Genomic DNA, 16986 nt, shown 5'->3' with positions numbered 1-16986 from the left:
GGGTTTGGGCTCCTGTGGTTCCATGAGCTTGTAGGACTTCCTTTGAAGCTACTTGTTCTTAGTGTGGGGATTTTTGTTGGTTTTGGATGTCGTTATTTATCTGCCACCCTGTATAAGGGAATTGACTGGGATCTTGGGGAATAAATTTTTAAAAAGTATCTCCTAAAATGTCTTCTGCATATTCCAGTCCCTTCTAAGAAAAAGGAGAAGGAGTTGCATAGAAAATTAATTTGGGAGATAGCACAGGCTGTTGCCTCTGGTGATTCTCTCCGGCTTTTCTTTGCAAAACTTTGATTTATTTTATTGAAAACTTGACCCCTCCAAATGAAGTATACAAAATTTGCGTGTTAGTTGTTCAATTTGGAATTTGAATTTTGGGGGGAAGATGGAGGATAGGGAAGGGAAAGAGTTACTCGTAAGAAAGGTCTTACTGATTGAACCTGAGAACAATCAGGTGCAGTCCTTGAGAAGAGTTTCCCCGAATGCTGATGGTCTCCGTGTCTTTCGTGCAGGCAGTGCTGGCCTTAGCAGCGTCTTGGACCTCGCGGCAAGTGGGTGAACGTACGTTAACGGGGATCGTCATCGACAGTGGGGATGGGGTCACCCATGCTATCCCAGTGGTAAGCAGAGTGTTCAGTGCTTCACTTTCTGTAGGCCTCCCCCGACTGGAGGTAAGGGGAGAGATTAAAGGAAAAAACCCTTCTGTAATTAAAATACCACTTTAGAAACCGTAACTGTACTTAGCAAAGGTAAGAAGAGTCTTTAAACTCAAGTATGTGAGAAAGAAGAAGAAAACCAGTGTCTTTGGTGCTGGCAAGTTGGGATTCATGCTGGGAAATTTCTGCAGTCAGGATGTCAGCAGTCATTCGGGGTCTCCAGGGCTCTGCTTGATCACCGGGGGTACATCACCAGGAGGGCCTTCCTGGCTTACGTTCTGAGCTGTCAACTTGGGTATCAGTAGGTGTGGTGCACGACCGCTCTGAAGGATGAGCTCTGTGTTCTGTGACAAGATGTGGACGGCTTTACCCAGCTCATGCTTTAGAGAAATCGCTTCTTGTTTTTCAAAATTTATTTAAGAGCCAAGAAGGGGAGATTGTTCCTTTTGACTTGCAGAATGCTCTGCAGTGTCACTTTTTGGTTTTAATTTTCAAAATATTAGAGAAATGATTCCTAATTCAGGTTCAAGAGACAATGTCTATATTTTTCTTTCGGTCCAGTGGACTATTTAAATGAATTATTTGAAGTTTGCTTTTTTTTTTTTTTTGCGGTACGCGGGACTCTCACTGTTGTGGTCTCTCCCGTTGCGGAGCACAGGCTCCGGACGCGCAGGCTCAGCGGCCATGGCTCACGGGCCCAGCCGCTCCGCGGCATGTGGGATCTTCCTGGACCGGGGCATGAACCCGTGTCCCCTGCATTGGCAGGCGGACTCTCAACCACTGCACCACCAGGGAAGCCCCTGAAGTTTGCTTTTTTGAAGATGAATCGAAGCTGCCTGCAACGGGACACACAGTGGACAGTCAGACCTCCTCTTCCTTCTCATCTTCCTCCTCCAGGCCCCCTGCTCAGAGAGCCCTGTTACTAGTTATTTATGTGTATTGCAGGCATATTTTCTGCACATATGGGGTGTGTATGTGTGTGTATAGCTCCTTTTAAAAGGTGTGGGCCCTCGGGCCGAGCTGCGGACCGTGGGCAAAGAGCTGTAGCTCCCTTCCTGGCGCTGGCAGGGGGCGGCCCAGCAAGAGGATCGCAGCTCCTCCCAGCGTGGTCTCACACGGCAGAGCATTTGGGTGAACTGGCCAGAATCACTCCTAACAAGTGCCGCTCTTTGTACAGTAAACGGGACCATTTACTGAGTACCTAACTACTGGTCCCAAACAGGGCTGTGAGCTGGACTTACCCTGTTTCATGAATTCTGTATTATAAACCCCGTTTGCCCCATATTATGGATGAAGGAACTGAGGATGAAACATGTTGCCAGATGTGTCCACGGTCACTCAGCCCACAGACGTGGAACCGGATTGAGTCCAGGTTGTTAGAAGCCGTGTCCTGCCTGCTAACCAAATTGTTGACTTTTAAATACAGGTCGATTTATAGTTGTTTTAATGATTTTATAGATAAACTTCTTCCTTTTTGTTAGAGGAAGAAAAAATGATCCATTGTTCTGACAAACGGCAGTACTTTTTGGAAATGAACCATTTCATGTGGTTTTCCTCTTCACATTCCTGACGAAGACGTCATTTTGGTGGCTTACAGGGCATCTCCGGTTCTGCTGACGGAATTGTGCCCGCGGTCGTTTGAAAAGACCTCGAGGCCTGAGCTGTGCACAGAGTGGGGGCTCAGTAAATGCAGTGACGCGGGCGGGCGGGAGGCTGACAGCGCCCAGGGAGCCCTTCTCTCCTGGAGTCGCTCACACACCGTCTGTCTCCTCTTCTTCCTAGGCAGAAGGGTATGTCATTGGGAGCTGCATCAAACACATCCCTATCGCAGGGAGAGATATTACGTATTTCATGCAACAGCTGCTGAGGGAGCGGGAGGTGGGGATTCCTCCGGAGCAGTCGCTGGAGACTGCCAAAGCCATCAAGGTAAGAGCAGGAGCAGACGGGGCTGGCTTGCGGGTGAGAGAGGTGCTTGGGTGCTTCCCTTGCTGCCGAGACCCCCCGCCCTCACCTTCCTTCCTCCCCACTCCCCACGAATGTGGGTCTCGATCTATTTACGCTTGTGGAGCTTCCAGCTACACATGAGAACAGCCTGATCGCTGGGATTGAGCGCCCTACGCAGTACAGCATCGTTTCATTGGCGCCTGAGCAGGTAGAACCTTCAGTTAGCTGGACGTGTCTCCCACGTCTCCCTTCAAGTTCATTTCTAGAATAAGGAACAGGCAGCAGCAGCAGCGACCGTTAGGAATCCTGTGAGGTCAGCCAGTATTCACACTGACTCCCAGTACCTGTAGTCTGTGGTTCTGTGCCCTGTGAATTACCGTCCAGAGTAATGCTGTTCTAGGGTGGGATCATAAAGCAGAATCCACATGTAGTCTCCAGACTGTAATTACCATGCCGGAAAAGTTACAGGAGGTTTTAAAATTAAATCCGTAAGAGCAGAAGAAAAATGGCTCATTGTTCCTTTTTAAAATGCCTGCTTGACCCGATCCATCAGTCTGGTCTTTGTACGACTCTGTATGTAGCAGTTGACAGACCCTGTTGAAAGGAGCTTTCTTTTCAGGTTGCAAAATTAGGACAAATTATTGTGTTTTTTTTTAAGCCAAAATGCAAGAGATTCTTAGTAATACAAGCGTGATCTTCATATAGATGAGGAGCAAGGGTTTTGTTTGCTTCTGGAGAAGAATTTAAACGTGGGGACGACACATGGCCTTGAGCATACACTTAGCTTCTGAGCCGCAGGGGAGTCTAGCCTGTTCTCCCGCGCCCCCGTCGCTGCTCCCTGGCTTCCTCGCACTAAGCATCCAGGACTGGGCTGGCTAAAAGGAAAGGAAGCATGGGGTGGGGGCGGGACTCCCGCGTTTCACCTGCCACTCCTGGTGAACACAGGTGTTTTGAGCCCAGGCGCACTGGCAGTGGTCAGGGCTGCTGTGAGGAGGGGCCTGCTGCCCCGTGTGCCCAGGACGGGAGCACCTCGAATGCCCAGCCGGGGCATCAGGGCCCGTCCTTTTCTTCTGGTGGGAAGGTTATAGAAGCAACTTAAGACTTTCTTTTTAGAATAAAATATTTCCCCAGCTTTCCCTCTTCCTCTCCTTGCCTTTCTTCAAGGAAAGAGATTTGGATCTCTGATCCAGGTTCCCTCACCACGCCCTCTTTCACATTTGGGACCCGACCCTCGGGGTGGACGTGGGGTGAGCAGAGCCCTGAGTGTGATGATCAGGAGGCATTTCCTTCACTTGCTGGCTCTCTGGGGTCTGGTTCCGGCCCTGAGCCCGGAGCTGGCCCAGTCCGGCCCTGACAGTGTGTCGCTCAGCAGTGAAGGTCGGGCGTGCGAGAGACTCCTTGTGTTCTCGCAGGTGAGCTGCCCCGACCCTGCTGTTCGTCCTCGCCTCACTTCTCTCTGTGATGGAGGAGACCCTGGAAAGGGTGGTCGGAGCCCCTGCATCCCGTCACTCCCGGGGTCACAGGTGGGCCTGAGGCTGGCGGGCTCTGGTACACACTGCCCTTGCAGCGGGCGTCCAGAACTTCGGGCTGCCGGGGCTGCTCTCCGTCCAGCCTCAAGGAGGCGTTTCGTGCCATCACTTGAGCCAGCTGAGGTGCCCTAAGAAGTTGACCAGGCCTCTTGAGGCAATGTAATGTCTCTGTCTCCAGTCTGTAGATTTAAAGTCATGTGGACTGACTCGCTCTGTTGTCAGTGAGCAGGGTTGTGTAGCTTATAATTCGACAAAGTATATCAAGGATGGTATTGGGATCTGTTTCAGGGATTCTCAGGAACTTTAAACTTAGTATCATGGAAAGACCGTCAGAGGTCCTTCTAAAATGTGTAGTGAGCTCCAGCTGTGTGCCTGGTGTTGGGCAAAGCCCACCTTGCCCACAGGCAGCTTGCTTTCAGAATCTGCCACCCAAGTGCCACCTGCTGCTTTGCTGAGGTTAGCTCTCAGGACAGGTGATCGACCCAGAGATCCCCAGTCGAGCGTCACCAGATGCTGAGGAGACACTTTCCACCTGTCAGGCTGGTCCGGTGCTGGGGTGGAAACCATGAGTGGCTTCTCGTGTATGGGCGTACGGCAGCTCCATCCTGCCTAAGTGGGCCTTTTCTTTTGTCCGTGGTACCTGCCGCCTTCTAGCGTGCTGTGTCACTTACTTACATATCACGGCTGTCACTTTACTCTCTTGACTTAGCCAGAGCGTATGCTCCAGTGGGCGAGGGTCTGTGTGTGTTTTGTTCACTTGCGCATCCCGTGTGCCTAGGCACTCAGTGAATACTGTCGTGGAGCTGAGGACCGTGCTGTGTCGGGCTGCACAGCAGGTTCACGACCCGCCGGTGGGCCGTGGTAGGCATGGGGGTGAGACCCACCGCATTCATCGTGGGGAATGCGGTCTACTGGTGCAGGGTGGACGGCGGTGTGTGCCCGGCCAGGCGCTGTGTAGGGGCCCAGGAGGAATAAGGAAAGCGGAGAGGGATACCTTTAGACATCACTTCAGATGATATGCAGCAAAATTTGATAGGGTAAGGCTGAGGTTCATAGCCGAGCTGCAAAGGAAGCAGATTTACAAGTCCAGAGCATAGTCATGAAAAGTCTGTGAGGCTTGGCCACACGTCCATACTGGAGTTGTGTGTGTGTGGGACTCATTTCAGGGTGTTTGATGCTGGGTACTTGTCAGAGGGCAGACTCTGGTGACATCCCTTTGTGTGTGTCTGCAGGAGAAATACTGTTATATTTGCCCTGATATCGTCAAGGAATTTGCCAAGTATGATGTGGATCCTCAGAAGTGGATCAAACAGTACACGGGGATCAATGCAGTCAACCAGAAGAAGTTCATCATAGATGTTGGCTACGAAAGGTTCCTGGGCCCTGAGATTTTCTTTCACCCGGAGGTAAGATGTTAGCTTTTTGAGTGTGAGGTATGGCACATGTGGAGCGATACTGCCACCTCACGTGTGTACGGAGAGTCCCCAGTGGGGTTTCCTGAGCAGCTCTCAGGCCGCCTGTCGTGAGGACGCTGGGATACACGCTGCACCCTCTGCAGCTCTTACAGCCCCTGTGCAGGTTGCCTGCTTGACTGATGCCCCTCTTTAGACTTGGTTCTCCGTTAGAGATAATGAGTGATTAGGGAGAAGCTTTAAGAGCAATAGAAGATAATGGAAATGAAATTAATCCATAGGAATATGAAAACTAGTTAACCCGGGGACCGAATGCAATCTGCCTTTGTATGGGAGTAGGGTAACATGTAACATGTAACCTTTCCATCCCTGGTGATGGTCCATCCTAGTTGCAGCTTTTAACCCCAGACGGTCCTGCTGTGTTCCCTGCTGCAGGTTAGTTAAAGCTTCTGTCTGAGGACTAACCTTTCCATTAGTTAGATGGGCTTTAGGAATTACAGATATCATCATTTTAACTATAGTCACAAAGAATTATTATTACTTTTGCAGAAGCAGTCATCAAGAGGCAACATTTTAAGGTTTAAATAAAGTGGATTTTATTTGTATTTTGGTATATTTTTCTGCCTAATTCAGTTTACATTTGATAGGTAGGTTACAAGCTGCTGCCTGTTTTTAGATGTGTATGACCATTTTGTATAGGGAAATGGCACACAATGTATGCCTTACTATAATCTAATAATCATGCCTTTGATATTACTGATTTAAAATAGACATAAAACCGAAAATGTCCAGTGAACAGCTGGTGAGCAACTGGATGTTACCTTCTTCCCCTTGAGTACGTTAAAGCTTTCCTTGATTTTTAAAGTGTATTTAAAGTTTTTTTAAGTTGAATTATTTATACTTTAACTTATTTAACTTACAGAATTGAATCCAAGACTGTTTACTCAGTGACATGATTGCTACCATATTGACTGTTTCATTTAAAAGCCACCCCCCCCGAACCCTCCCCAGGCTTCTAGCTCAGGTTTACAGTGTGATCTTTCATTGACTGTGTTTTTTTCTTATATCATGGCTAGTTTTATCATGATGTTAATATTCATAAGTGGTATACTTATTGTGTATTCGTGGCGTTTTCATTACATGTCACATACATCATGCACACGCGTTTCACACTCTGACAGCAGGATTCACCGTGTGTCCTAATGCAGAGCTGGTCTGTTTTTGCTACTCTTTGATGTTTTCCCCTTGCTGACCCCACACATGTCATCTCCTGAGGGCACGTGTCACCATCACCCCACGCACAGTCACTTGGGTTCTTCTGACATACGAACATTTGACGTAGTCATTCCAGTGTGATGGTTTTAACGGTATAGTACATTTTGTATTTGTTAGTTACTTTTTAAAAAGGTTATTGAGAGAAATGTGTAATGTTTCTTTTATATTTATATGAAATTCAGTTTGCCAACCCAGACTTTATGGAGTCCATCTCGGACGTTGTTGATGAAGTCATTCAGAGCTGCCCCATCGATGTCCGTCGTCCGCTGTATAAGGTATAAGCTTATACCTTATAAGGGTAAGGTGCTCGGGTTCATTGCACAGTTAAAGGCCCAGTATTCTTGGAATAATAGGTTCTTAACGTCAGTATGCAGATGTTCCTGTTTCACTCCTGTCTTACAGGATTTGTTAAAGGCCAGCATACTGGCGAAATATTTTTCTTGGAGTGGAGATGACTTAAATGTTTGGAAATAGGACTCAGCTCACCAGAAGTGTTTAAGTATTCTCATGGCTTTATTCTTACCTGGCCAGCTGTATTTTAAACTGGACAATTTTAACCTTACGTACTGATGGAAAGATGAAGGGTATCCTTCCCCTCATGGTTTCCATGAATTCACTGGTCTTGCTTCATGCATATTTCGGTTTGTGCCAAATGTGCTGTTGCCAGGAAGAGGTCAGAGCTTGAAATGAAACAGTCAGGTAGAAAATACTCATGTAATTTTCAGCCCTCAGCCTCTGCCCTGTCTTACCTTCTCAGCCCAGGGACTTGAGTTTAAAGAGGAGCATATCAGGCTCAGGAGTGAGGGCTTAATAAATTTTGTTTCATCTACACAATGGGATACTACGCAGTCTTTAAAAAGAATGAGGTGAATCAGTGTAAACTGAAATGAAAAGATGTCTGTAGTATACATTGTTAAGTGAAAAAGCAAGTTGTAAAGTTTACACGTAGTACTATTTTATTTAAAAATATAGTTTGCATATATATATATTGAAAAGGTTTTGAATGAATGCTAAACTCTTAAAGAAAATAACATATCTTTGGGGGTAGAAGATGCATAACTTTTACCTTCTACTTCTTGTGTTTTAAGATTGAAATTTTAGAGTTAACAAATGTTATTCTTATTATTGGAAAACATTTTCCTATGTAGACAACTTTTTATGGGTGAAAACAAATTATAATTCTATTTTTATTGTTACATGTGCTTAATTAAACAGCTCTGTCCTCCAACAAAATGTGCAAGAAAGGGAAACTAGAGACAGGTGGGAGTATTAGTAAGTTTAGTAAAATACATGCCTTGCTCTCCCTACTTCTTAAATCTCACTTAACATCAGCTGTGTCTTCTTGTCCATGAAAGCAAGGAACAGGTGTGCACTCTTTAGTTTTTTTTGTGTGTGTGTGTGTGACGCAGGCCTCTCACTGTTGTGGCCTCTCCCGTTGAGGAGCACAGGCTCCGGATGCGCAGGCTCAGCGGCCATGGCTCATGGGCCCAGCCGCTCTGCGGCATGTGGGATCTTCCCAGACCAGGGCACGAACCTGTGTCCCCTGCATCGGCAGGTGGACTCCCAACCACTGCGCCACCAGGGAAGCGCCACTCTTTAGTCTTTATTTCATCCTAACGGAAAAGAAACTTCTGCCAGCAGTTACAGATTGTTCATGGGTGAGATTTTTTTCTCATCAGACAGTTCAGTTCTCTTTCAGTACATTTACAGGAAGTAGAGATGGCCTTGTAACCTGGGCTCCTTGTTTAATAGATGATGGCCCTGAGCCCCAGAGATGGGAAAAGGAGGCAAAACTAGAGGGACCTGGGTCAAGTGGAGCAAACTGGTCTTTGACTTCTAAAAAAAATTGAGGTATAGTTGATGTACAATATTATGTAAGTTTTAGGTGTACAACATAGTGATTTTCAATTTTTAAAGGCTATATTCCATTCCTAGTTGTTATAAAATATTGGCTATATTCCCTGTTTCTGTACAGTATATCCTTGTGCCTGTTTATTTTATACATAGTAGTTTGTACCTCTTAATCCCCTACTCCTGTCTTGCCCCTCGCCCCTTCCCTCTCTCCACTGGTAACCATTAGTTTGTTCTGTATGTCTGTGAGTCTGCTTTGTTTTTGTTATGTTCACTGGTTTGTTTTCTTTTTAAGATTCCACATATAAGTGAGCTCATATAGTATTTGTCTTTCTCTGATTTGTTTCACTTAGCATAATACCCTCCAAGTCCATCCATGTTGCTGCAAATGGCAACATTTCATTCTTATTTATGGCTGAGTAATATTCCTTTGTGTATGTGTGTATGTATGTATATGTATATATATATACACACACACCACATTTTCTTTATCCATTCATCTGTTGATGGTCGCTTAGGTTGCTTCCATATCTTGGCAATTGTAAGTAATGCTGCTATGAACTTAGGGGTGCATATATCTTTTTGAGTTAAGTGTTTTTTTTTTTTTTTTTTTTTTTTTTTTGCGGTACGCGGGCCTCTCACTGCTGTGGCCTCTCCTGTTGTGGAGCACAGGCTCCGGACGCGCAGGCTCAGCGGCCATGGCTCACGGACCCAGCCGCTCCACAGCATGTGGGATCTTCCCGGACCGGGGCACGAACCCGTGTCCCCTGCATCGGCAGGCAGACTCCCAACCACCATGCCACCAGGGGAGCCCCAAGTGTTTTCATTGTTTTTGGATAAATACCCAGAAGTGGAATTGCTAGATCATTAGGTAGTTCTATTTTTAGCTTTTCGAGAAACCTCCATACTGTTCTCCATAGTGGCTGCACCAATTTACATTCCCACCAACAGTGCACAAGGGTTCCATTTTCTCCACACCCTCTCCAGCATTTGATTTTGTGGTATTTTTGATGATAGCCATTCTGACAGGTGTGAGGTGACAGCTCATTGTGGTTTTAATTTGCATTTCTCTGATGATTAACGGTGTTGAGAAACTTTTCACGTGCCTTTTGGCCATCTGTATGTCTTCTTTGGAAAAACGTCTGTTCAGATCCTCTGCCCAGTTTTTGATTGGGTCGTTTGTTTTTTCTCATGTTGAGTTGTATGAGCTGTTTATATATTTTGGATATTAACCCCTTATCAGTCGTATCATTTGCAAATATTTTCTCCCATTCAATCGGTTGTCTTTTCGTTTTATTGATGGTTTCCTTTGCTGTGCAAACGTTTTAAGTTTAATTAGGTCCCATTTGTTTATTTTTGCTTTTATTTTCTTTGCTTTAGGAGACAGATCCAAAAAATATTGCTATGATTTATGTCAAAGAGTGCTCTGCCTGTGTTTTCTTCTAGAAGTTTTATGGCCTCTGGTCTTACATTTAGGTCTTTAATCCATTTTGAGTTGATTTTTGTGCATGGGATTAGAGAGTGTTATAATTTCATTCTTTTATATGTAGCTGTCCAACAGACAGTTGAGTTTTGAGAGGGGTTAAGCTCCGGGTGGGATCACTTAGCTAAGTGGCAGGGTTGGATTTTGAGTCCACTTGCCAGACCTTTGAAAACGCGTGCTTTTTCCACCACATCACACTGAAGATTATGTAAAATGTGGCAGGAAGACGATTCCTCAAAGAGGGAAACCCTGTCTCGACTGTTTTACCCCCTGGAAAAGTCATTTCTTCCCTGAGGCGTTCGAGGGCTTTCTGCTTGGCCCTGGTTGCCTGGCCCTGCTCCGCCGGCCGTGTTAGTGCTTCTGTGCGGGACCTTGGCCGAGTTACGGCAGGCTTGCGAGTGGTTTAGGATCTCAGTAGGCTTGGTGGGGGGCTGACTGGGGGTGGGCCGTGTTTTTCTCCTTTGTTGGGCTCTGTACCCCGTGGGGAAGGAGGGACACAGCGGGGCCCGGTCTGCGCTGCCACCCAGCAGGTGAGAAGCTAACCCTGGCGTCTCGGTGCTCACGGCACACGTTCACTTGTGTGTTCACGGACTGTCCCCTGTGAGGCGGCTCCCCTGGAGTGTCACGCTGGTGGTCACCCCTGCGTGGGAGCCGGCTGGCAGGCGCCTGGCTGCCGCCTGTGGCCCGGCCACACTGCCAGCCCTGGTCGTGGGGAGGGTGAGGACTGTCTGCTGGCACCTCCACCACGGCCACCACGAAAGGGACTTGTTTCCAGAACAAAGGGCTTGATGGGTGAATGCAGGTGTAACATCGAAGCCTAAACATGCCCTTTCCTGCGTGCTTGCCTGCTAGGTAATAATGGCTGGCGTCATGCTTTTCCCCGTGGTGGTTTTAGACCAGGGGTTGGCCAGCTCTTTCTGCAAAGGGCCAGATGGTAAGTATTTTCAGCTTTGTGGGCCATTCGGTCTGTGTTGCTGCCAGAGAACACGTGAGTGACCAGGAGGGGCTGTGTTCCCAGGAGGGGCTGTGTTCCCAGGAACTTTGTATATGAAAACAGGTGTTGGGGATGTAGGTGGGAAGCGCGATTCTCACACTTTCCGGCTCAGGCCTCACGCACTCATTCGCTGACTGCAGCCAGGGCTGCTGTTGGGAAAGGCTCCTCTCACCGCAGGGCCCTGTTGCCCCCGCCAGCCACTGCTCTGCCCCCTCGTGTCCAGAGGCCGTCACCGCGTGTTCCGGGCTCCGGGGGCAGCATCCCGGGCGGGCGGCCTTGTTCTTCAGATTCACTGTGAACTTTTGGTCCCGCTTTCCTCCTCCTCCTCCAGAGTTTAGCCGTGAGCTTGCTGTGGAAAGAACCTTCCACCGCGACATCTGTGTTCATGAAATGCACAGATGTACAGGTTGTGGGATTTTGAAAGTAATTAGAGACATACTACATACAAGTGCTTCTGCAGAGCACGTGGGCGTCTCACTCTGGAGAGCTGTGTTCACGTGTCTTTAGGTAGCACGTCTTTCCTCTCCAGTCTTACCGTTACTTTGTCATTCCCTCCTCTGTTACCGATGTTTCTTCCTACCTGCTGGGCCCCCTTTTGTCAGTGTCCCAGACACGTGCCGTGGGGCTTAAAAAGTACTCAGTAACCACTAAAGAAGTAGGAAGCAGGTTCGTACCCAAAGAAACTCATGATTGCCCACGGGAAGCAGCCCGTCTGCTGTGCCCTGCTGGATTCTGTGCCCGGGCAAGGTGCCCCTCCAGGAGGCTGGTTTCCTGACTCCTGCCTCGGTGCACTGTCCCCGCAGTGCCCACAGGCTCAGACGGGCGGCCGAGGTGGCCGAACCAGCCAGAGGGGAAGCCACAGGCCCCGCGGGAAGGGCTCTGCTTCTCAGCTTCAGAGGAAGGGGTCTCCCCGTTGCCTCACCTTCTCCCAAAGGCGCTGTCTGGACCAGTCGGGCCTGGACCTCTTATGTTTCCCAGGCTCAGTCTTGGGAACTGTAGGTGGAGTTGCTTACAGAGAAGCGGGCAGGAGGAAGCACCCGAGACCTTCTTGGTCCTGAGTTAACACCTTCCTCAGGCTGGTGCACAAGGGAAAGAAGTCGGTGGAGAATGAAATGTGACTTTGAAAATTTAGAATCTTCAAAAACGTAAAACAGTTTTTTTGGACAAAAGGAGTTATAATCTAATTTCTATTTCAGTCTGGCCTGTAGATCAGAAGGGTATTCACATGCCCCCTTTTTCTGTTCAGTCTCTAAGTATGATGGAGGTTGGGTCTGGAGGGGACTCGTGTGTGAGAGCCAAGTCTGGGAGGCCTGATTTCCCCATGAAGCCAAGTCATTGAAGCAGCAGGTGTTGCTTGAAACAAGACGTTTTCGGCCCTGGCTGTCCATGGGCGTCACCCCAGCAGCATTAAAATATACTGATGTCTGGGTCCCACCCCCAGAGATTCTGATGTAACTGTTTTGGGCATCCGGATTTTAAAAGCTTCCCAGATGATTTTAATGTGCAGCTAAATTGAGAACCACTGTTAGCAACTAGTTCGCTCTGGGGTTAGTCAGCGGTTAGTAGCGTTCATGCTTTACTCGAGGGCAAAGCCAATTTTGAGTTGCTTTGTAATGCAGCTGGGTCTCTACTAAATACAAGACACTATTGTTGTTAACTTAGAGGATTTAAGTATGTATGAGAGATGGATCTTGTCTTCAAGAGCTTATAAAAACGCTCAAAATAATACTGAAATAATTCTCACGGGAACCACCACAAGCTAAATGTCGTTTATTGAGGTGTCATGGAAATTTAATGAGAGGGGCTCAAGGAGGGCTTGGAGAAGGTGGCAGGGAGCTGGTCTGAGGGCTCGGCCTGCAGAGATGAGGTGGGGGTGCAAGCCACTTGGCATAGGTGGGAGCACGGGCGCAGGGCAGAGGCTGCAGAACCCTGCTCTGGGTGGAGCCCAGAGTGGTACTGAAGGTGGTGGGCACTAAGTCCAGGAGGGAGAGCGGGGCTGGCAAATAAATATTTTTAGACCTGCTTTGGCAGTGGGCTGGGGGTTGTTAAAACATCTCATTCGTTGTGTTTGTCAAGCAGACGTGACTGCATCTTGATGTGGTTCAAGGAATTATTTTTCTGGAACAGATTGCTTGAATTGGGTTCTATGTAAGTATGTTAATACCTTTTAAATCGGAGGAGCTATTGCAAAGTGAGTTACATATGTATTTTTATTCTTAATGGTGAACGAGTGGAAATATCTTTAATACTTGAGAGAGCGAAATACACATTTTAAGACGTTATTGGTTTGTTCAACCCTTTTCACGGTAGGCCTTCTATTCAGATGAGATTCCCAAGTGCAGTGTGACGTGTGAGCAGATGAGCGGGTGGTTTGGGGCCAGGTGGTGGACAGAGCAGGCCCAGGGCTTGCTGGTCCAGCCCCGGCTCCACGCGCACCCCCGTAGTTGATGCTTCCTGCCCAGGTGTCCAGGAATGGCGGGATCCGTGTGCTGCTGGGGAGGGAAGAGTGATGTCACAGCTGAGCACTGACCTGCCAGGTGGAGAGGAACTTCCAGAGGCTCATTGTTATGAGAGAGTGAGGAGGGGCCGATGGTGACTGTTTTGACACCGTTTTGACAACGTTGAGCAAATGTGCACTGAGCCTTCAAGGAGGGCCCGGCCTCACGTGGCCACCGGGATAGACCCTGACGGGAGTGTGTCGGGCTTGAGGCCAGTGCCTCATTCTTGCGCCCAGGGCCTCTGGCTCCTTGGAAGAGGCCCAATCCGTGTTTGGGAGGACGCTCTTAGCGTTGACCACATCTGCAAAGTACCTTCACAGCGACACCGAGGTTGCCGTGTGGGTCAGTCATTGGGTGCTGTGGCCAGACCAAGCTGACACACAGAGTTAACCATCCAAGAAGCCAGGAAGGAGCAGTCGAAGAGAGAAGAGAAAACACTCTGGGAATCAAGGGGAGACAGCTGCCATCAGCCATGTCAGGTGACGCCCAGAGGTCACCCAGGACGAGGGTCGAGGTGAGGATGCGGGCAGAGGCCAGGTTACAGCAGCTGAGGGAAGAAGAGGAGTAACCGGGGGAGGAGACACGCAGGTAATTCTCGGAAGACATTTGTCGTCGGTTGTTACGTCTCCTACGGTCAGGCAGCCGTTTCGAGCCAGCTTGGAGTTGGATTTCCTCTAGGACAGGGCGGGGCATCATACGGCCCACCTTTGAGAAGTAAGTTTGTTCAAACTTTGCTGGGATTGCGGTCTTTGGGTTCCGTCTAAGAGTAAAAAAGCTCTTGTGCCGTCCAGTGCTTAAGAATCCGTCTTGCAACGCAGGGGACACCGGTTCGATCCCTGGTTGGGGACTAAGATCCTACATGCCGTTGGGGCAACTAAGCCCTCGCGCCGCAACGACTGAGCCCACGCGCCACAACTAGAGAGCCCGCGTGCCACAACTAAGACCTAACGTGGGCAAAAATAAATATTTAAAAAAAAGTTTGAGAACTGCTGTAACAGAGTAAGTTGCATGCTTCCCTAAAAAGCTGTGAATTTTTTTATTTTTAAAAAAGCTCTTGTCCCTAAAGAGGTACAAGCCTTTCAAAATTTCCACGTAGGGGTGGTTGCCGGGAGAGTTGTCATAACCTGTAGCGAGCGGTGGGGGTGGAGACTTCGCTGTGAGCATCTTACTTTGTGCCTCTGGTTAACGGAGGAATAGCATGGTGGGTAGGGGCACGGCGTGTCTGTCAGACAGGATTAAGAGTACGAATAGAGTCTCCAGCACAGGATATACTTAGCGTTACAGGACTGGCAGTTTTTGTTATTTTTAATACTATATAAGGTATTGAATGAGCTTATTATTAACATAGACTTTGTCTTTCTGGCTTAGTCAGGTGGCTAACAGGCTGTGTGTAGTGTTCATGATGATGTGTGCTAGGATGTTCTTTACTAGCATAAAGACAGGGCCTTTGCTTTTGTAGAGGTAGTTTACGATTGAGGCTTTTATTTGACATCATGGGATAAACAGTTACGCAGCAGAGTAAGCTGCAGTCTGTAGAAGAACCCAGTCCACACGGTGGTCTGGGTAAGCAGATAGCACAAGCCGCACTGAGTGAGGAGGTGCTGTGCAAATTGGGCTCCGCGGCCTTTCAGCAGGTCAGCGGACAGCACCATAAAACACCGTCTTAGTGTAGGAAACGTAGACTCTACAGGTGAGAGAGGATGATCGTTTCTGGCTTAAAATGCATTTAGAAAATTTGAGAAGTGCCAAAGTCTTTAAGAAAGAAAACAGTAACCACTGACTTTATAAAAACGACTGAACTTTTCCCAAAGTGGTTGTATCATTCATACTTCCACCAGCGATGTGCAAGAGTTTCATTTGTTTGTATTTTAACCTAAACTTGGTGTGTAATGGATTTGGTTTGTATGATCCTGATTACAAATGCTGTTGCCTCTCTTTTCACGTACTTGTCGGTCATGTGTGCATCTTCTTTTGTGAAATGTCTGCTTGAATCTTTTGCCCATTTTTCAATTGGCTTGTTTATATTATTATTGAGTTGTAAGAGTTCTTTTTATATTCTGGATATAAGTTCTTTGTTAGACGTATGTATTGCAGATACTTTTTCCTAGTCTGTGGCTTGTCTTTTCATTTCCTTAGTGGTATCTTTTGAAGAACAGAAGTTTTCATTTTATAAAGTTCAATTTATCAGTTTTTATTTTTTATGGTTCACGCTTTTTATGTCCGATCAAAGACATCTTTGCCTACATCATAGTCATGAAGACTTTAAGAAAATATTTTCTTCTAGAAGCTCTGTAAGTTTTAGCCCTTGCATTTAAATCTGTGATCCATATTGAGTTAAATTGTGTGTGTGAAGTAAGGTAAGTAAGCAAATGTTTATTTCTCCTCTGTGGATATTAATTATTCAGCATCATTTGTTGCAAAGACTATTCTTTTCCTGTTGTAGTATCTTGGCTACTTTGTCTAAAATCATCTGACCACGTATACACAGTGTATACACGGCACCGTTTTTTTAAAAATTTTTCTTTATTTATTTTTGGCTGTGTTGGGTCTTCGTTTCTGTGCGAGGGCTTTCTCTAGTTGCGGCGAGCGGGGGCCACTCTTCATCGCGACGCGCGGGCCTCTCACTGTCACGGCCTCTCCCTTTGTGGAGCACAGGCTCCAGATGCACAGTCTCAGTAGTTGTGGCTCATGGGCTTAGTTGCTCCGTGGTATGTGGGATCTTCCCAGACCAGGGCTTGAACCCGTGTCCCCTGCATTGGCAGGCAGATTCTTAACCACTGCACCACCAGGGAAGCCCCACAGCACCGTTTTTATTGTTGTGTGAATGAATGAAAAAATGAATCTTATGTGTTACACCTTTGAAAGCAACGCAATGCTTCTGATCTTAACGAACAATCGTTTTCATACCCTGGTGAGTTAATTTTTAAATTAAAAAACCCATTACAGAGATATGAGAAGTAATTGCAGCAACCGACCCAAGACTGTATCCTGGACTGGAGAGAAAAATGCTAGAAAGAGTGCTAGCAGTGCAGGTGACAGAATTGGAAGAGCAGTGATGGATTTAGATAAAGTTTTTTTATCAATATAATTTATGAAGTCGAGAATTGAACTGTGAGGCTTATTCTAAGATATGATGCCCAGAATATCAAGAATGCTTTTAAATGGTGATTCTCAGTAGCAAACAGATACACAGTTTATGTGAAGGTGTTAGCAGGTGAAGAGACCTGTCTCTTCAAGAAGGTAGGGATCAGAATGCCCTTGTTTTACTCTAGTAAGGTTGCCACCTGACCTGTCCGGGACTTGGTCCTGGTTCTCTCAGCTCCTGGCCAGGTCGAGGAGGAGTG

At 47.3% G+C, this 16986-nt stretch overlaps 1 protein-coding gene across 17 annotated transcripts in view; it reads left to right on the top strand.

Moving 5' to 3' along the window:
* Nucleotides 1-16986, top strand: part of ACTR3B (actin related protein 3B) — a 227737-nt gene that overhangs the window by 41776 nt on the left and 168975 nt on the right. For 14 of the 17 annotated variants that reach the window (XR_009541869.1, XR_009541873.1, XR_009541868.1 and 11 more), the window contains 4 exons: nt 513-620; nt 2439-2582; nt 5362-5535; nt 6999-7091. Coding sequence is in view for 10 of the 17 variants with exons in the window: in XM_060156295.1 (XP_060012278.1) it covers nt 513-620; nt 2439-2582; nt 5362-5535; nt 6999-7091 (519 nt within the window). In the remaining 7 variants the exon portion in view is untranslated. Of the gene's footprint in view, nt 1-512; nt 621-2438; nt 2583-2609; nt 2809-2834; nt 4013-5361; nt 5536-6998; nt 7092-16986 lie in introns of those variants that run through there. The other 3 variants (XM_060156296.1, XM_060156305.1, XM_060156304.1) reach the window with 3 other exon arrangements.

Source organism: Lagenorhynchus albirostris, chromosome 8 (genome assembly GCF_949774975.1).
Source record: "Lagenorhynchus albirostris chromosome 8, mLagAlb1.1, whole genome shotgun sequence".
Classification (NCBI taxonomy): domain Eukaryota; kingdom Metazoa; phylum Chordata; class Mammalia; order Artiodactyla; family Delphinidae; genus Lagenorhynchus; species Lagenorhynchus albirostris.
Note: the sequence above shows the minus strand (reverse complement) of the source record. Positions and strands in the feature narration are given on the sequence as shown.